The sequence below is a fragment of the Urocampus carinirostris genome, chromosome 1, assembly GCF_059441175.1.
Source record: "Urocampus carinirostris isolate Australia breed hairy pipefish chromosome 1, RoL_Ucar_1.0, whole genome shotgun sequence".
Taxonomy (NCBI): domain Eukaryota; kingdom Metazoa; phylum Chordata; class Actinopteri; order Syngnathiformes; family Syngnathidae; genus Urocampus; species Urocampus carinirostris.
Genome location: NC_142349.1, coordinates 75538493 through 75559331, shown reverse-complemented (window position 1 = coordinate 75559331; position 20839 = coordinate 75538493). Strand labels below are relative to the sequence as shown.

General features: G+C 41.6%; 2 protein-coding genes across 3 annotated transcripts; one reads left to right on the top strand and one right to left on the bottom strand.

The window, feature by feature from the left end:
* The first annotated feature begins 2505 nt into the window (after nt 1-2505).
* Nucleotides 2506-7927, top strand: LOC148376950 (uncharacterized). The gene is made up of 2 exons (XM_088352257.1): nt 2506-2741; nt 6565-7927. Exons 1-2 carry the CDS (start codon nt 2621-2623, stop codon nt 7416-7418), a joined length of 975 nt encoding a protein of 324 aa, XP_088208383.1. The 5' UTR covers nt 2506-2620; the 3' UTR covers nt 7419-7927.
* A 4775-nt stretch (nt 7928-12702) lies between these two features.
* Nucleotides 12703-20539, bottom strand: LOC148376949 (uncharacterized). 2 transcript variants are annotated; one of them, XM_088352104.1, is made up of 2 exons: nt 20311-20539; nt 12703-16025 (listed from the first exon to the last, which is right to left on the bottom strand). In XM_088352104.1, exons 1-2 carry the CDS (start codon nt 20429-20431, stop codon nt 14911-14913), a joined length of 1236 nt encoding a protein of 411 aa, XP_088208230.1. In that variant the 5' UTR covers nt 20432-20539; the 3' UTR covers nt 12703-14910. The 2 variants fall into 2 exon arrangements, with proteins under 2 accessions (XP_088208230.1, XP_088208219.1); XM_088352093.1 differs by lacking the exon at nt 20311-20539 and adding an exon at nt 19608-19859.
* Nucleotides 20540-20839: the final 300 nt, after the last annotated feature.

Sequence of the window (20839 nt, the reverse complement as noted above, 5' to 3'; positions counted from 1 at the left end):
TATTGTCGAATTAGTCTAATTAGTCTTCGTCGAGCCATTCATCTCTCGTCCCTTGCTTATTCCGTCTTCCGTCTTTTCGACATGAATGAGGTTTATTATGAAAAAAGTTCAAAAATGAAGTCACTTGGACGTTCACTGTAGAAGGAAAAAATATATGCAAATATAATTAAGTAGAATAATACATTTTCTTATTCAAATGATGAATTCGTTTTCTGCATTCAATTATTGTTGGTAATATACTGATTCAAGGGATAACCACAAACCTGTCTTTTTTCATTTTCTCCTTTTATAACTTCCTTTTTTTCTTAACTTCTTTTTACAACAATAATGATTCGTCATATAATGCATCAAAGCAAGTGAGCCGTTGGAGAGCCGGCTCTCTTGAATGAGTTGAGCCAAAAAAGCCGGTTCTCTAAAAAGAGACGGACTTCCTCTCACTACACAACTACCACGGAATGATGCATGATGGGAAATCCCCAGGCGGCAGGTGGCAGACGCATGCGCACAGTAGCATCAAACCGCTCGCTTCGTTTGCAACCAAAAAAACGATACCGAGATAGAGGCTACTGCGGCGAACTCGTTTAACTCGATTGATTTGCCGTTCGATGATCGTCGGTGTATACCAGATAGTACCCATCATTGACAAATTTGCGTTTTTTTTTGTCCAGATTTTCCTGTACGTCTCACACGTCTTAAAATGCATAATAAACGTACTTTGCACGGCAAAACCGTACAGGTTGACAGGCATGAATAGGACATTTAAAATCACTCGTGTCTTGATTCATCCCCTTCCACAATTTGTCCAAACTTGATGGCATACACATTTTCTTGGCTTGTAATGACAGCTTGATAGAATCCCAAATAAAAGGGCTTCCTTTCTTGGTCTCTCATTTTCAAACACAATTTCCTCATAAGTACTGTCTGTACTGACCAGCTCGGTGGACTTAGGGGTAGGGCGCCTGCACCAAGACTGGGAGGTTTCCGGTTCGAGCCTCAGCCAGGTCATACGTAAGACTTACAACATTGGCACCCATTACCTCGGCATTGGGGGTTGGAATTGGGGGGTTTGCTCACCCAATGACTCCCAACAAGATGTTGCAACACATTGGTTGGGTTGAGCGAGGGGGCTGGGAATCCCCTCCTCTCTATCAATCTCCCAGAGAAAGTCAAATATGTGTTCCTGACTCTAGCCACCTCCCACTAGGGGGATATGGCTCCGGTTTAATTTGTTAGGGAAAAAACTATATTACAAATATATCGTTTACCAAATTGTTCAAATCAGTTATCTGACTCCATTAACCAAACACAAACTTCATTCTCCTAACAATGCATGCTCGTTTCTTAATGGGAAAATGAGGAAAGATAGCCGGCATTTCCACACAGGGGAGATTTATTTTAAGTATTTAACAAAGTGAATTCCATCGAATTTAGCTGAATTATTGTCGAATTAGTCTAATTAGTCTTCGTCGAGCCTCCATCTCATTCTCCGATCTGATCTCCCGAGGTCTGTGGACGGACTGACAACAGGGGACAGAAAGGATTGTTTTAAAAAAAAAAGAAAAAAAAAAAGGTCTGAAATCTGTCATTTTATTGATAAGAAGATTGATGATGGGTTTGAATTATTTTGGAAATATTCTGTGTTTGGAATATATGAAGAAGAAGCCTTTATTATTAATCTTGTTATTTTAGGGAAATTATAGACTCATAAATGCAAATTCAAATACAGAATATATTTTGTCATCACTTTTAAATGTGAAATAAAACCATCTATGTTTGTCCGTCAAGATTTTCCCTCAACCAAAAGGCCAATTAAGATAATAATATTTCTGAACATTTTGGTATTTTTATGTATCTTATGTTTTCTCCCGGGCAGCACGGCGGCGCAGTGGTTAGCGCGTGTGCGGCACAGTTCTGAGGTCATGATATCGAACCTCCTGTGTGGAGTTTGCATGTTCTCCCCGTGCTTGCGTGGGTTTCCTCCGGGCACTCTGGTTTCCTCCCGCATTCCAAAAACATGCATGTCGGGTTAAATGGCCAAATTGCAGTTCATGGTGTCCCCTGCCCACTGCCTGAAGATAACTGGGATGGGCTCCAGCACCCCCCGCGACCCTACTGAGGATAAGCGGTGCAGATAATGGATGGATAATGGATGTTTTCTCCCCTGACACGTTTATTTATTTATTTCTGTATTCATTTTGTTGTACAATTGGTTATTAATCCACGTAAAGTGGAGAATCAATTATTGTATTCAAATATAATTATTTTTGTTCAATAAAAGTATTAAAAAGAGCTAAGCTTTGCAAATACTTCACAAGACGTCGGACGGGACTCCCCAAACATTTGCGGTTAGCAAATGTTTTGCAGTCCTTTCTCAATTCCTTGCCGAAAAATATGCTGTTATAAAAAGATGCTTCATAAAATGTACAAAAATAATACTGCAAAAATAAAAATAAAAGCCGATGTGAACCGGAAATTGTTAGGTTAGAGCTCCGCCCATTTTTTTGTTTTTCCGGGTCACTCTGCGCTTGTTTTAGGCTACGCGGCGTTTCCATCCAACCTTGTGAAAAAGCTCCATTTAACTCCATAAAAGAGTTAATAGTGATCATTAAACGCGTCCAAAATGTATTCTAGAAGGAAAGGAAATTTCAAAGAGGAGCGTGAAGAAGAGACCAAGCGAGAAGATCGACGGCTAACTCAAGTTAGCATTAGCAAGCAGCTACAAGTTGAGTTGAAAGGAGCAGGTTGGTCACTTTAGGTTTCATAACGTCTTATTTTCCACCCCAGAAGTCAATTTACTACGTATCTTGTTACTTTTCTATATTCTTGATGCGGCTGCAAGGAGGTGGAGTTCATTTGGTTGATGTAACTTCTAGCTAACGTCTAGCCCCTACTACTAGTTAACAGAATTGAGTTCTATAGCTTTATATAGTAAACTAGCTCACCATATTTGTAGTTTATCTTGTAAGCAGTGTTCCCTCTAAGATGCGCGCGTGCGCAATCGCGCACTGCTCGCACATTCTCAGCGCACAAGAAAATCTAGCCAGCTCACAAAAATCAGTGCTCAATATTGCTAATTAAGAAGCGAATGAAGTCAAAGTTACAGTGCATGAAGGTAAAAATACAAGGGTTCCCCTGACGCTGTGTCCTAAATGCGATATTTTGAAGTCAAGGTCGAAGTAGAACCAAGTTGAGTCAAGTCAGAAGAATTTTTCGAGATTCGGCTTCTTCGGCTCGGCTCACGAAAAGGAACCGGCTCTTTCGGGTCCTAAACGGCTCTTCGGGTTGTTTTTGCTTCTTTAATCACAATATGACCAAATATGATGTACAATGATGCACAAAATGACTTAAAGGAAGGGGGGAAATCGAACAAAAAAGAAAAAAATACCAAAATGAAAAAGTAGTGAAAAGCTGAGGAAAAAAGGAACAAAAGGAAGAGGAAAAAAATGAAAGAAACATAAAGAAAAAGCCAGAAAAAAAGAAAAGAAAGAATTGTAGGAAAAAAGTAAATAGAGAACAAAAAGAAAAAAGTAACAGCTCGGAAAAAATAAACACAATGAGATTTTTTTTTAAAGGCATTTAAAAATAGGTAGAAAAAAAACACGGAAGAAATAAGAAAAAGTTTGTGTTGCATTTAAACAATTTCTGATAATATCAAGTCAATCTTGTTGCCAACATTGTGCTTCCACTCAAAAATGTGATTAGGTACGGTTCTGTATCGTGCAACCGACTCAATAAGCCCCCAAAAATGTTAATATTATGCGACAAAATATATCAGGACATAAAAAGAAATGGATATCTTGTGAAAGAATTGTAAGAACAAATGATGTTTGTAGGCCGTACAACCTTTGCAATAATACATGAGTCAAATCATTCAAAAGAGAAAAAGAATTTTGCATTGCCGGAAACTCCGCAAAATGATAGATACTTGATTCATCCCCTTTGGGAAATTGACATTTCCGGCAGCATCCCTTCGCTGAGAACAATACAAAAATAAAGCAAAAGGAATACAATATACAATTCCCCAATGTGACGTGCTAATACCCACGTGATAACAAGTTTTGGACACGTTTGATGATGACTCAGTTGCCACACTTGGGATTGCCGTTGCTCACTGTTGTTTCAAGCTCACCCACTTTGTGTGAACGCTCAGACCCCTAAGGAAAATGACAGGGAACATTGTTTGTAAGCCAGGGGTGTCAAACTCATTTGAACTCGGGGGGCACACGATAGAACAAATATTCTGTCAGGGGCCGAATAGATTCAAGAGAAAGAAAAAGAGAGATCAAGAAATAAGAGAAAGAGGGAAGGAAAAGGAGAGAGGGCGGGACAAAGAAAGAGAGAGAGAGGGAGAGAGCGTGAGCAACAAAAGAGAGAGACAGATATAGGATTTATTGTCTGTTTGTTTTGGTTTTGCAGGCACATTTCATTTGGAGAATTGTTTTAAGAGCAAGATGTCGTGACGCTTTTGACGACGAAACGTAAAAAGGACGGAAAAGCAATACTTCTTGGCAAGACCGACGGGCCGCTCTGCAATTTTCCATCCTCAAAAATCTCTTATCGATCACGATTATATAATATCTGAAATAGTCATCGCTCCCATTCTTACAGTGATTATTTTTGGCGCAGCTATACTCGGCTTTATTCCGATAATGACCATTTAGCCGTTTTTCCAAAGAGGATCGAATCAACTTTATTTGTAGGGCACCTTTCAGGCCAAAAATGGACAAAGTGCTGTGTAAAAACATTCTGTGTGCCATTTGACAATCAAATCTTTCCTTTATCCCCGCCCGAGAATCCGAAAGACCTCGTACAAAAACACAATGGTTAAAATACAACAAAAATAAATCATAGAAATCAAATATCATTCTGGCAAGGCACAGACTAACCATGTGAGGAAAGGGACCTGTGGGGACCTATCCATCATAGGCGCCGCCGCGAGCGGCAGCCTTTCCAGCGGCTCTGTGTTATTTAGCTCTTTTGTGATTTATTGTTTTAAGTGTCTGCTCCTATCTTCGGTGTTTTTCGTCCCGTTTGACAACGACACTTTGGATGACTTTCAATCCTACGGTTATGGCTTTTAACGCACATAAATGTGTTTATTCGAGGAATCGACTCCTCGCCCTGAAGAATTCTCGTGCCGGCGTGATGAGGGGGCCCTATCGTGTATGCAGAGCCGGAGCTAGCTAAGCGGCTAGCGGCGATATAAGTCTCCGGTACCGTCCGTAATCATGGGAAATGTGGACTCTACCAAATAAGGCCAACGAACTGGTTGTGCTGGTGAAAAACATCAAAGCGTACAGGGAGTGCAGTTGGCTGTGTTTTATGGAAACGTGGCTCACCTCTAGCATCCTGGACGCTAACGTGAAGCTACCCGGCTTCAGCGCTCTTAGGGCAGACAGAGACACAAAAGCCTGCGGGAAGCGGAGAGGAGGTGGACTCGCTAACACGAGGTGGTGTATCCCTGGGCACAAAGATTCCCATCTGCTGCAGCGATGTCCAACTTTTGGACAAGCGTGTGACATCATCCACTCCGCTGTTGCCAGATTGCAACACAGCACCCCGAGGCCATCCTCTTAATGTGTTAATAAACAACAAAAGGATACGGCTGGAAGTGTGAATTTCCCTACGGGGATGAATATCTATCTATCTATCTCTATCTATGAATAGAATAGACTAGAATATACCTTTATTGTCATTGTTACAAAATGGGTGAAACATATTGTGACAACGGAATTGGGCATGACACTCCAGTTTCACACATTCACAGTGAGGTAAAAAAGCCAAGAAGATAAAGGAACAGAGAAGATAAGGTTATAAAACAAGTAGGATAAGGTTATAGTTATAATTTACACAAGAAATGTCGGCATGTAGGATGTTACATACAGTTTGGTATCGTAAGGGTTTGTGCAATTATACATTTGGTGCAAAAATAGTCAACATTGTGCAAAAAAATAGTCCACATTGTGCAAGGTGAGCAGTAAACATAGTGCAGTCAACATTGTGCAAGAAACATAGACATGAGTACCATTATATTCGTATGAGGTAGTGTTGGCAAGAGTTTTCAGTTTTTTGTGCGGTGTCTGTTTAGGGTCGTAATGGCTCCGGGGAAGAAACCGTCCCTGATTTTGTTTGTTTTTGTTTTGTGTGACCCGTAGCGCTTGCCGTAAGGCAGCGGGTCGAAGAGGTGGTGGCCGGGGTGAGAAAAGTCCTCGATGATGTTTTCTGATCTGCTGAGGTAGCGAGAGCCAGCAATGTCCTCCAGACTAGGTAGAGAGCAACCGACGATTCCCTGGGCTGTGTTGATGAGCCCCTGAAGCGTTTTCCCGTCTGCTGCCGTGCACCCGGCATGCCACACCGTAATGCAATATGTTAGAATGCTCTCCACTGTGGCTTTGTAAAAGGACACCAGCAGCTGCTGTTTTAGATTATTTTTCCTGAGCACTCTCAGGAAATGCAGTCGCTGCTGGGCCTATCTATCTAGTGATTCGTTTGCTTTAAGAAAAGAAATATATATGTTGGGTGTTTCAAGATTTTCCCAAACTGTGTGTGTCTTGTGTCCTGCAGGCGCCAATCAAGAGAATCTTCTTCCTTGGCAGCCGGAGACAAGGTTGCCTGGCGTTCAAAAGGAGGATTTGAAGCCTTATCACCTTAAAAAGGAGGAGGAGGATTTGGAGCCTGATCACATGACAGAGAAAAAGGAAGATCTTGAGCCTGTTGATGTCAAAAAGGAGGAAGATTTGAGAGACTTTCCGGTGACTGGAGCCCGTTTAACCTCTGAAGATCAACTTGATGAGAACAAGGAGAAAGTGTCTCCAAGCAGAAGCCCAGGGACAACAGATGAAGAGGACAACGGCACTTGTGATGGCCACAAACGGTCGGAAGGGGATAACGGATCTCACAAATGTTCGCAGTGTGGGAAAACGTTCAAGCGCAAGGATCATCTGAAGCGCCATATCATCGTACACACCGGTGAAAAACCCTTTATCTGCTCAGTTTGCGGTCAAAAATTTACCCGCAGAGGTACCTTAAAAATCCACGCAAGAACCCACACTGGTGAAAAACCCTTTTCCTGCTCTGTTTGTGGTCTGAAATTTACCCATAAATCTAACCTAAGTAATCACACAAGAACCCACACCGGTGAGAAACCTTTTGCCTGCTTGGTTTGTGGTCAGAAATTTGGCGAAAAAGGAAGTTTGAAAAACCACGCACGAATCCACACTGGTGAAAAACCTTTTGCCTGCACAGTCTGCGGTCAAAGATTCAGCCGGCGAGAACATTTGAAAAGCCACACAAGAACCCACACTGGTGAAAAGCCTTTTGCCTGCTCGGTTTGCGGTCAAAAATTTTCCCAGAACGGCGCTTTAAAAATTCACAAAAGAACCCACACCGATGAGAAACCTTATTCCTGCTCAGTTTGAGGTCAAATATTCCCTAAAAGGACATTTTAAAATCCATGCAAGAATTGACTCTAGCTAAAACCTGCTTCGTTTATGCTCTAAAAGTCAACCACAAAGGATCTTTGAAAACCACACAAGAACCCACACTCTTGAGAAACCTTTCGCCTGCTCCGTTTACGGTCAACTATTCACCAAGAACGGAAGTTTAAAAAAGCGTGCAAGAATTCGTACCGGTAAAAACCTTTAGCCTGCTCAGTTTGTGGTCAAAAATTCACCCATAAATCATCCTTAAAAATCCACACAGGAACCCATTTCTTGTTCGGCTTGCTTTTCAAAGATTCTCAATTCAGTCTAAATCTCAGGATCCCAAGTGTGCTGGTGAGAATAGCAGTCATCACTCTGCTTGATATGAGCTCATGGTTTGTATTTTAATTGAAGAAATGTCAGCTATCACTGAATGAACACATTTGTGTACTCTTGACATATCTCAAATTTACTCAACTTAGTTAATAAATGTACCACTTTTGAAATTTTTGTTACTTTTTTTGTAAATATTGTGGCTTAGGACCAAGGCAAAAGTTAGAGAGAGACGATATGCCCACAAGCTTATGGTCTAAAAGTTTAGCTTTGTATCATCAAATAGATATTTTTGATGTTAGTTTGGATATCCTATGTGTTAGAATATAAATATATTCAAAATGTATTGTCTACCGAATTGTTCGAATGAGTTATCCGACTCCGTTAACCAAACACAACTTACATTCGCCTAACAATGCATGCTCGTTTCTTTATGGGAACGAGAGACCGGCATTTCCACATGAGGGCAAATTTAATTTCTTAAATGATAAACTCAGTGAATTCCATCGAATTAGCCGAATTAGTGTCGCTCTTCGTCAAGCCTCTCTCTCGATTGTCCGTCGATTATCTTCTGAAGTTCTTCTGCCCGCGTCTTTTCACAAGCTGGCGTGTCGGCTCCTCAGGAATCTCAAAGTCTCTCACTCTTCAGGGACGGGTGGCTTTTTATATCCTTAATACAACATCAGTATTAGTTTTCGCCCATCCCCTTGCATGTGTACACGCCACCGGACCGATTGTTTTGTAATCTTTTATATAACTTCCAAGAATTGTTTTTGGGGCCAGCTTCCAAGAAATGTACTAGGTCGGTGTGACCTGGCCTGTTCCCTAACAAGAAATATTGGCAGGACGAACGCCAGTCTTTCGTTCAAAGCGATCATTAATAATGACATTCGCCAACATTTGCATTTGGGGTAAACAAGTTGGAATTTCCCATTTCTCTAGCCTAATGTGTTCCTTATGCAAACCGACTCCACAACAATCCACAACAGTGGCCGGGGTGAGAAGCGTACTCGATGATGTTTTCTGCTCTGCTGAGGTAGCGAGAGCAGGCAATGTCTTCCAGACTGGGCAGAGAGCAACCGACGATTCTCTGGGCTGTGTTGATGACCCTCTGAAGTGTTACTTCAAACGACAAATCTGTCTTCCGTTTACACGTATGTCAACAGATCAAAACGCAAAACGACTAATCCATCTTTTTTGTTTTGTATAAATAAAATGTAATCATGATATGAAACGTCTCAAACATTTAAAGAATGGATGCTATTTGTCTGTTTTTGTTTCTTTTGAAATGATAGAAATGGAAAACCCTCAGCTCGCATCCAGTCAGTTGTGTCAATGGAAATGTATTAGAAAATAACTTTACAAGATGGCCGATTCCATCCTGCACAAAAAAAGAAGGGTTTTGTGCACTCATTTTTTGATGTGTTTTTGTTTCTTTATTCCATTCATGTTGAATCATAAATATAAATATATACACGATTTCTCTTTTTCTCTTTTATGTACAAGAATTAGATGCTTTCATGACAGTCTTTGTTCTTATATCATTCAAATATTCATTTTCATTACTCTCGTTTCAAAAGTTTGCTAACCTGCATATGAGAGTTTAATGATTTGCAAGACCTCTAGCGCAGGAGAGTCAAACTCGTTTCAACATTGGGGCCACACCATAGAACAAACATTTTGTCGGGGCCGGACTAGTAGATTCAAGAGAAAGAAGAGAAAGAGGGTGGGAAAAGGAGAGAGAGGGCGGGACAAAGAGGGAGAGAGAGGGAGAAACAAAAGTGAGAAAAGGGGAAAGAAAGGGAGCGGAAGAAAGAAATCCAAAGAGAAATAGAAAGACAGAAAAAGAGAAAAAGCGCGAAAGGTAGGATGAACGAGAAACAGAAAAAAGGAAGTTAGGGCAAAAGGGGTTAAAAGACACAGAGAGAGACAAAGAGCAACAAAGGAAGGACAGAGAGTGGGGAAAAAGGGGTAGAAAAGAGAGAAAAAGAAATACAAGCACAGTGTCTTTGTTCGAGGCACCTTTCTTTGGCAACATCAAATTGACATATTTCAACCTGCAGCTTGTTTTTCTCTTGCGCTTCTCCGAGTGTTGTCTCGCGGGCCGGATTCAATCCCTTAGCGGGCCTGATCTGGCCCAAGGGCCGCCTGTTTGACACCTGTGCTCTAGCGTGTGTCTCATTTATCACTGGACAATTTTCAGATTTTTTTAAAGTTGCTGAGATCATTCCTATGTTTAAAAGTGGAGACTGGTTCAAATAGCAAAATGTCTGTCTCGGTGTCCTGCCAACCAATACCGGATGTCCTCCAACTCTCAAGAGAACAAGCACTTGGTTATCGGTCTATCTAAATGCCGTGATTTGCTCTCAAAAACTGCTCTGAATCAAACAGGCATAACCTGTGTCAGGACCAGAACGGAAACAGGACCCAATTGCGTAGCGTTTACCACATCTGAGCCCTTTAGTGTTACCTGTGGTGTTCCGCAGGGTTCAGTACTTGGCCCCCTTCTTTTCAGCATTGACATGCTTCCATGAGGTGATATTATTCTCAAGTATAATATCAGTTTCCATTGCTACGCAGATGACACTCAACTATATCTTCCGTTGGAGGAATCTGCCACACTAAACTGTGGAAATTTGGAGGCCTGCCTCATTGAGATAAAAGAGTGGATGTCACTCAATTTCTTGCGTCTTAACTCTGAAAAGACCGAAATGTTAGTCATTGGTCCATCTAAATGCCGTGACTTATTCTCAAAAACGGCTGTGAACATTGACGAATGTAATATCACCCAAAGTGACTCGGTTAAATATGTAGGTGACCCCGATCTGTCCTTTCAAACACACGTTAAGAATATGACTACAACAGCTTTTTTCCATCTTGGCAACATTGCTAAAATTCCCCCTATGCCGTCTCAGTCGGATGCGGAGATCATAATTCACGCGTTTGTTACCTCACGTCTCGATGACTGTAATGGACTACTCTCCAGTCTCCCGAAGTCCAGAATCAAGAGTCTTCAGCTGGTACAAAATGCCGCAGCCAGGCTTTCAACTAGGACAAAAAAGTCTGATCACATCACCCCGATTTGAGCTGACCTGCATCGGATCCCTGTTCGCTTAAGATGTGATTTCAAGGTTCTGTTGGTCATATACCAAATCACGCATGGATTTGCTCCTTCAAATCTTTCTGATTGAATATCCCCCTATGTTCCGGTCCAGAGCCTTCGCTCTGAAAACGCCGGTCTACTCATGATCCCAAGAGCCAAGAAGAAATCTGACAGTGTTTTCCATTGGGTGCCTTCGTGCTGTGGAATGCTCTTCCGCCTGAGATGCGATCTGCAACCTCAGTGGAAATTGAATGGAAAAACAATTTCGTAACAATGACAAAGGTATAAACATATTGTGACAACGAAATTGGGCATGACACTCCAGTTTCACACATTCACACTGAGGTAAAAAGCCAAGAAGATAAAGGAAATGTTTCAATTTAAGCGTAAAACACACTTCTGTTCTATAGCATATGAATAACCTCTATTTTATGTTGACAATATCTGTTTTATTTGCCCTCATGTCGGTTTTAGATCAGGGGATGGAGTCATCATAGCCTGTGGTTTGCAATAATCTATGGTCTGTGCCGCCCTTTGAGACTCGTTGTGATTAAGGGCCAAACAAATAAACAGGACTTGAATTGACACTTAGAGAATGAATTGTCTGTATTTTTATAGCGCTTTTCAAGTAATTGAAGACCTCCCGACATGACACACATATACACGCATTGATAGCTGCGACAACCACGGCAGGCACCTACCTGCGATCAGGGACAGTGTCTTGCCCAAGGACACTTCAACTTTGAACTCAGAGGAGCCGGGAATCGGATCTGCGCCCTTCTAGTCCCAAGACGAATACTCCTAAACTGTTGCAATATGACAATTAGCTATATAAAAGGGGACCGAGCACACATCGTTTTAGCTAATAATTTGTGTCTATGTATGTGGGAAGGACACTATGAGCTTTCTGAAATCAGTGTCTGAAATAACGTCTGTCCAAACGCCGGGGCCTGCCTCTTTCTGTCGGGCGTACAACTTACAAAACGTCTCCCCCCCCCCAGTGGCCGACAACTGTTTCTAGAAAAAAAACAAATCTTTTGTTTTTAATTTCTGTTTTTTTTTCCAAATCAAACGTTTGCCTTATTTCAGAAGTTCGGTTCGTTTGGCAATTTGCATACTCGGCAGGCAATCGGGAGCCTGCATCGAATAACTTTGCGTTTCCGGACTCTCCCGAGCCTTATAAGGTCGTGCATTTCCATATTATTTTCCCAAAGTAGACGCATGGAGAACACAAGAAAATGGAGACGTGGTTAGGAATCAAGCCAAAAGCTCAGCCCCAGAAGAAAGATTCAAAAGAAGCTAACAAAATGGATGACGCTACAAAACGTAAACGTACATTAAAAGCATCGTGGAAAGGGGAGTTCACTTGGCGTAAATAAAGGTACATACTGATGGAGAAGTGTTTAGGAATCAAGCCAAACCCTCAGCCAGCCCCCGAAGAAAGATTCAAAAGAAGCTCACAAAAAGGATGACGCTACAAAATGTAATCGCACATGAAAAGCACTGTGGAAAGAGGAGTTCACGTGGCCTGGCATGGAGCAGACATTGAATGAATGAAGACGAGTCAATACAAGTACATACTCATGGCGGATGGAAAACAGCCATGTCAAGGAAATTTCAGAATTTTGGTTCATTTGGCAATTTTCATACTCGGCAGCCAATCAGAGGCCTAACTTTGTGCTTCCGGACTTTTCCAAGCGTTATAAGGTCATGCATTTGTATATCGTTTCCAAAATAGACGCGCAGAGAACGCAAGAAAAATGAAGACGTGGTTAGCAATCGAGCTAAAACCGCAGACACAGAAGATTCAAAAGTAGCGAACAAAATGGATGACGCTCCAAAACATAAAGGCAAGGCAAGTTTATTTGTATAGCACAATTCATACACAAAGAAATTCAAATTGCTTTACAGAAATGGCAATGAGAAAAACACACCATTACAGTTAAAACATAGAAAAAAAGACTTTGAACATTTTTAAAACGAATTAAAACCACGAATAAAAAAAAAATCAAATCAATGAATGAAAATAAAGTAAAAGGGAGGAGTGCAGATAAAACCCTTTCGTTTGTATGCACAGTTGAACAGAGCCTGGACTTAAACAGAAGACGTCATCAGGAAGACTATTCTAGCGTTTAGCTGCTTGGAACCCTGTTTAGTCCTGGTTAGGGTTAGGGTTGCACTACGGCATAGAGAAAACCTTTTTGACGATCCTGTATTTGTAAATATTTGGCTCTCCTGGATTGACTACACTCACGGTTGTAAGAGGACCACGGTTATGTATCATTATTGAACGTGATGGCTGCAAGAGAACTTAGGTGAGCTATGCGGATTTATATTTTCCCTGTGTCTTGTTTCAGAACAATCTTGACGTTTCTGTGGTGAGTCTATTTCTAGACTCAATTCAATTCAAAGTGTTTATTGTCATATGCACAGTAAAGAATCCCCTTTCCCGGCACAATCAAATTCTTACTTTGATGTCCACACAGTTGCCAGCAAAAAACGAAATAGAAAATGGTTGGCAGACACTGTTTCCGTACATGTCAGAGAAGCGTATTTGCTTCTTTGCAAGCTTTGGGAATGTTAAGGGGGTAATAAATTGGACTGAACCATCTGACTGTTTTGTCCACGTTCCCATTGTAGCGCCTTATCATCCGGTGCGCCTTATGTATGGAAAATATAGCACCAAAAACTATTTTGGGGGGGTCCGCCCTATAACCCCGTGAGCCCTATAATGCGGAAAATACAGTACTTTGATGCTAGATCATGAAGAGACTGGTATATAGTCTATTCTCTGAGCGATAGGAAGCCGGTGCAGACTTGAGCACAGGACTGATATGGTCGTACTTCCTTGTTCTAGTCGGGACCCGAGCAGCAGCGTTCTGGATGTTCTGCGGCTGTCTTACAGCAAGTTTGAAAAGTCCAGTTTCTAACCTGCTAGAGATAAATTCATGGATAGGTTTCTCTAAGTCTGGTTTAGCAAAAGGCTGATGATGTCATGGATTTGATGTACCTGTTAACGTTTAGGTCTGAGTCCATTGCTACCCCGAGATTTCTAACCTGATTTTAGCTTTTAAACGAAGAGATTACAGATGACTGATGACACTTTCTCTGGCTTTTTGTGGGCCAAAAACAATGACTGGGTTGAACATATTGTGAAAACGAAATTGGACGTGGCACTCCAGGTTCACATTTGACAGTGAGGATAAAAGAAAACAAAGATAAAGGTCATCATTTACACAATATTTATGTCACCCCAGTGTACTTGTACCAGCAAAGATCCACATTCACGCTGGACTGGATGATGAGGTTTTTATTAGTTACTGCTAATGAGTCACAACATCAGCTTTTCTGCTGGCTTTGATCTCTTTGATCTCAGTAGCAGTTCTCTCTGAAGACTGCCCAACAAAGCATATCAAGGAGCTTTATTCTCAATTGACATAAAATACATTTTAGACTATCACAATACAGTTTGACATCCATTTCAAGAAGATACTTTTAACAAGAGATCATATAGTGGATTTTTTAACGTTTACAATGAATTCAACACATTTTACTTTAGTCTGAATTTTAACCAACATCATCCTTTTTAATATGTATGGGAAAATAGAAATAAGAACAATAATGAGTATAAAAACGGGTACAATTTACCTGCAAATGAATGAGTCACAACATTAGCTTTTCTGCTGGCCTTGATCTCTTTAATCTCTACAAGGGGAATTAGTATTTTAGTCAAACAGAAACAAAACAAAAATAAATCAAAACAGCTTGACAATATTAATCACATTTGTGCATGTTGAGAGATTTGTCAGCTGGGGTTATAATGTTTAAAATTAACTTCTTTTTGGAGCACCAAAAGATGTCTTACCTTTGTAGTTCTCTCTGGTAAGACTAACAACAAACCCCACCTCCTGGTCACATGTCAGAAGCCAAAACCAAACCCCAGCCCATAGCAGCAGGTGGCACTGTTGGACTCATCCTTGCAGGACATTTACCAAAAACTATAAACATATTTCAGCAGGAATTTCAATAAAACTAAAGTTATTATTCCACCCGTTACATTTTCACAATAAATGTGGGCAGCGTGATGAAAGCTATTCCCACAGTACACTTGTGTTCCTGAACTTGGACTTGACTGGAGAATCTTTGACCGCAAACTGAACAAATAAATACTTTCTCATCCACATGGTTTTTCATATTATGTCTTGTTAAGCTTACTTTATGGCTGAATTTCTTCCCGCAAAATGAGCAAATAAAACGTTTTTCACGAGTGTGGGTTGTGGCGTGGCTTCCTAAGTGTGCTTTACAAGTGAATTTTTTACCGCAGACCGAGCAGGCAAATGGTTTTTCACCAGTGTGGGTTCTTGTGTGGATATTTAAGGTACTTCCCTGGGTAAATGTTTGACCACAAATTGAGCAGGTAAAGGGTCTTTCACCAGTGTGTGTTCTCCCGTGCCTTTTTAAATGTGATTTCAGTGAAAATTTTTGACCGCAAACTGAACAGGAAAATGGTTTTTCACCGGTGTGGGTCATTGTGTGTACCCTTAAGCTTTCTTTCCAGTTAAAATTCTGCCCACAAATTGAGCATGCAAAAGGAGTTTCACCAGTGTGAGTTCTGGTGTGTATATTAAAGCTTTCTCTCCGGATGAATTTTTCACCGCAAACCGAGCAGGCGAAAGGTTTTTCACCTGTATGGGTTCTGGTGTGGACTTTTAAGTATGATTTCCGCCTGAATTTTTGACCACAAACGGAGCAGGAAAAGGGTTTTTCACCAGTGTGGACAATGCTATGACGCATCAAACTAGAATCATACCGAAATCTTTTTCCACAATCCGAACATTTGTGAGGTGCGTCATCACCGTCCGACTGTTGTTTGCCATCATGGTGTGTATCATCATCATCTGTTGTCTCGGAGCATCTGCTTGGAGAAACCGTCTCCTTGTTGTCTTCGTGTTGATCGTCGGCGGTTAAACGGGCCCCGGTCACCGGAAACTCGGTCAAATCTTCCTCCTTTTTGACATCGACATGGTTCTCCTTTTTGATATGATCAAGCTCGAAAACCTCCTCTTCTTTTTTTACGTCCACCGTCTCCAAATAATCATCTTCCTCTTTTTTAACGCCAGGCAACTTTGTCTCCTGTTGCCGAAGAAGACCATTCTTATCATTGACATCTGCAGGAGACAAGACACACATGGTTTTGGAAAACATCAGGTCATCTACTGAAGGATTTTGTATTTTATTTACTTGACTGTAAAGGATCTTATACAATTTTATACAAATTACGTTTGTTGAATGCAATGGGGATTTTTCACAGGGTAGGCTTGGGGTCAGGGCGGCAGTAGCTCAGGAGGTAGAGCGATCGTTTTAGGATTGAGGGATCCCAGTTCGAATCCCGGCTTGTCCGTGTTACATGTCGAAGTGTCCTTGGGTAAGACACTGATACCCCTATACCCCCAATAAGCAGGTTAGCGCCTTACATGGCTGCACAGATCACGGCCGCTATTGGGAAATGTGAAGCACAATGTAAAGCGCTTTGGGAAGTCATTGACTTGAAAAGCGCTATATAAATGCAGATCATTTCATTTCATAGACAAGAATGATGTTTACAGAAAACAGCGAGAACGGAGACAAGGGCTGATACCGGTGGAGCCTGTGACCCGAGAAAGGAGACATTGTTCTGATAAGCTTTGTTGGTGTGAATTTTTCAGACGTGGCGGCGCCTTTCGGAGAGTAGGTGGTGAAGCTGGCACCTGACCCGCACCGTGGGCGACTAGGTGGAGGCCACATGAGGAGTCAGCACACCCCATGGGGGATGGCCGACGCACCGGGCTTGTGAAAAGATGTGGGCAGAGGACAGAAGAAGAGATGGGAGATCCGATCGAGAATGAGAGGGAGGCTCGACTAAGACTAATTAGATAATAATTTGGCTAAATTCGATGGAATTCACTTTGTTAAATACCTTAAGAAAATAAATCTGTCCCCGTGTGGAAATGCTAGTCTCTTGTACTTTTTCCCTAAAGAAAGAAACGAGCATGCATTGTTAGGAGAATGAAGTTTGTGTTTGGTTAATGGAGTCAGATAACTCATTCGAACAATTTGGTAAACGCTACATTTGTAATTTCGTTTTTTTCCCTAAAACTACTCGTTCTGAAGCTGAAAGACATTATCCTCAATGAGCAAAGTGGTGGTAGTAAAGGACAGCGAAACGAATCAAGTAAGAATAGGCCCCTCGCTGATTATGGCAGAAAGGCCCTGAAAGAACTTTACTCCGGAAAAAGTAAGCCGAGAATTATAAATCTGTAGACATCACTGACTAAGCTGCAGATGTCAAAATGTCCATCTCATGGGGACAAAGAACAGAACTATGGCTCTTAGAGATGCAGGAGAGGCCATGAGTGACGGACTAAATGTTGCTATTGTCCTACTTGGAGTCTCAGAATCATCTAAGGCGCTCGCTAAAAAGAGTGAGGATTCAAAAACCGGTCTGGACACTGACTGTGAAAAGAAGGAAACCACCGAGGACCAGTAAGAAACCAGTATATCAAACTGGGGACGCAGGGGACAAACTAAGACTCCTGTTATAGAGCAATGTGTGACCTTATTTATTTGACTGTACGGGATTTTATACACAAACTAGACAATTCCCGCGGCAATTGTAAGAGTTGTAATTGATCTGGAAGATGATCTTGTCATGTATATGCAACCCCGGTTGTTAGCATTATGAGTTAGCATAATGTTTTTAACCCAGAGAGACGTTTCGGTCATTTTTTTACTCAGTTCTGTGGGGGGACTCAGCAGTTAGCATCACTTTTTAGCATGTACCCATTAGCATAACTCATCAACATGTACCAATAAGCATCATTTGTAAATATGAAGTTATTACAATATAGCCATTACCAAAATTTTTGGGCAAGAAGAAGTTAGCATTGCCGACAGTGTTTACAGCTAGCTTGCTAATATTTGGGCTGGCAAGTGCATTTGAGATGGGCCCATAACAGTTAGCGAAAAGGATATGCCTTGTGGAGGTCTAAAAAAAAAAAATCACATTCAAGGTAATAACATGGTAATATCACTGTTATTGCACTTTCAGAACATTTAAAATACACATGTTCAAAAGGAATGAGCCATTCTATTTGAATTGGCCCATCCCAAATGCATTGAGCCCATTCAATTTGCTCAGGCGTTAGCATATTAGCAACAATTTTTAGCATGAAGAAGTTAGCATTTAGCCGCTAGCGCCGCTTTTTAGCATATATCTATTAGCATAGCTCATCAACATGAGGCCATTAGCATAATTTGTGAATATGAAGTTTTTAAAATATTGCCATTACCAACATTTTTTAGCATGAAGAAGTTAGCATTAAGCCGTTAGCATCACGTTTTATCATGCACCAGTTAGAATAGCTCATCAACACGAGGCCATTCGCTTAATCTGTAAATATGAAGTCTTTAAAGTATTGCCATTATCAAAAATTTTTAGCGTGAAAAAGTTAGCATTTAGCCGTTAAAATCACTTCAGTATGTAACCATTAGCATAACTTGTAAATATGAAGTCGTTAAAATATTCCCATCATCAAATTTTTTAGCATCAAGTAGTTAGCATTTAGCTGTAAGAATTACTTTTTAGCATGTACCCATTAGCATAGCTCATCAACATGAGACCATTAGCATAATTTTTAAATATGAAGTTGTTACAATATAGCCATGCCCAAAATTTTGGGGCATGAAGAAGTTAGCATTGCCGACAGTGTTTAGAGCTAGCTTGCGCTAATACTTGGGCTAGCTATGTCAGCCCAACTAATCACCAACAGTGTTCACAGCTAGCTTGCGCTAATACTTGGGCTGGCTATGCCAGCCCAACACTTTGCTAGCGGCGCAACACTTTGCTAGCGGCGCACATAGCTGTTGGCATCCTCTCGCTAGCATCCACTCTTTGGAATTCACCATTTACCCATGGTTAAAGGAAATGTGGGTCGGGCCCCGTCAAGCCACCCTGGACAGTCCCTGCTTACTAGGACTACCCTCTGAAAAAGCCATCGTTTCCATGACTACCCATAGAAATGAATGGGCCCATGTATTCCGGATGGGGACTTTTTTGTTCTCTGGGGCCCCTTGCGACTCCCTTCGTTATGCTAATGGTTACATGCTGAAAAGTGATTTTAACGGCTAAATGCTAACTTTTTCATGCTAAAAAAATTGATAATGGCAATACTTCAAAGACTTCATATTTACAGATTAATTTTTCGGTTATTTGATTAAACCGCGGGCAGCACGACGGCACAGTGGTTGGCGCGTGTGTGTGCGACACAGTTCTGAGGTCATGAGATCGAACCTCCCGTGTGGAGTTTGCATGTTCTCCTCGTGCTTTCGTGGGTTTCTTCCGGGCACTCAAGTTTCCTCCCACATTCCAAAAACATGCATGTTAAGCTGATTGGCCTAACCGAAATCTCCTTAGGTGCGAATGAGCTGTTTGTCCCTGTGTGCCCTGTGATTGGCTGGCGACCAGTTGAGGGTGTCCCCTGCCCACTGCCAGAAGATAGCGGGGGTGGGCTCCAGCACCCCCGCGACCCTATTGAGGATAAGTGGTGCTTAAACCGCAAGCTTAATTCTTATTTATTCTACATGTGAGTATATTAGATTTGGTCTCCACGCCAAGCATGGACTATGATTTAAACATGTGCCTTGCAAAAGACTCGAATTAGTAAATAAGAAATTAGAATACATAAAATGTTGTAGAAATGAAAATGACTAACCGGCTCCGTTCGATGCTACTTGTAGCTCCTTGCTAATGCTAACTTGATTTATCCGTCGATCTTCTAGCTCGGTCGCTTCTCGAATCTCCTCTTTCCAATTTCCTTTCCGTCTCTCGCACATTTTAGACAACTTTTAAGCGCGTTGTTAACTCCTTCACGGCGTTAAACGGAGTTAAATGGAGTCAAATCATGCACAACGCCACGAGGCTCCGAGGATTCGTAACGTGTCGTTCTTGTCTTCTTCTCGGTTCTACATCCGTCTATTTGGTGCATTAGCGCCCCCTACCAGAACATCTTCGTCGACCATACAATTTGATGTGTTATTGGCGAATGAAACGGCTTTGCAAGCCGACTCCCTTCGAAATGCTCCCCCTTTCTCTTTCTATCTATTTATCTCTCCCTCTTTCTTTCTCTGCTCCGAATCGAGTAATACACTCTCCCAATAATCAAAAGATGTATAATATACTGAGGAATCTCTCCAGCTATTATTTTTCTTTTTACCTTTACCTGTGAAGCCCTTTGAGACTCTTTGTGAGTAAGGACCAAACAAATAAAAATGACTTGACCTTTGTTAGGGAGAAAAAATCCATCCACCTGTGTCCCCTTACAGATGCATCAAAACTATGGAGTATGATTTCAACATTTGTCGTGCAAAAGACTGAAAGAGAAGAAAATAAGAAGATAGGAAATGAAAATGACTCACCGGCTCCGTTTGAGACTACTTGTAGCTCCTTGCTAATGCTAACTTGCTTTAGCCGTCGATCTTCTCGCTCGGTCGCTTTTTGAAGCTCCTCTTTCCAATGTCCTTTCTGTCTCTCGCACATTTTCTACAACTTTAAAGCTCGTCGTTAACTCGTTGACGGTGTTAAATGGAGTTAAATTGTGCACACGACTGGAGCGGAAAGCCAAGAAGCCACAAACAATGGCGGCACACGAACAATGGCGGCAGTGAGGTATGGTTCTTCTCTTCTTCTCGGTTGGCATCCGTCTATTTGGTGTTTTAGCGCCCCCTAGCATCGTACATGACACCCCCCTCCCTGACTGTGTTGTTGGTGAATGAAACGGCTTAATGAGCCCACTCCCTTCGAAATGCTCTCGCTCTAAGGCTCACTCTATATCAGGGTTGTCAAAGTCATTTGAACTCTGGGGGCCACACCATAGAACAAACATTCTGTCGGGGGCCGGACTAGTAGATTCAAGAGAAAGAGAGATACAGAAATAAGAGAAAGAGG

Bases quoted from the DNA above. Each gene is read 5' to 3' on its own strand.
- LOC148376949 (XM_088352104.1), bottom strand. From the start codon at position 20,431: ATGTGCGAGAGACAGAAAGGACATTGGAAAGAGGAGCTTCAAAAAGCG. The intron at 16,026-20,310 runs GTGAGTCATTTT...TGTCTCCTGCAG, and splicing joins AGTAGTCTCAAACGGAGCCG to ATGTCAATGATAAGAATGGT.
- LOC148376950 (XM_088352257.1), top strand. From the start codon at position 2,621: ATGTATTCTAGAAGGAAAGGAAATTTCAAAGAGGAGCGTGAAGAAGAG. The intron at 2,742-6,564 runs GTTGGTCACTTT...TGTGTCCTGCAG, and splicing joins AGTTGAGTTGAAAGGAGCAG to GCGCCAATCAAGAGAATCTT.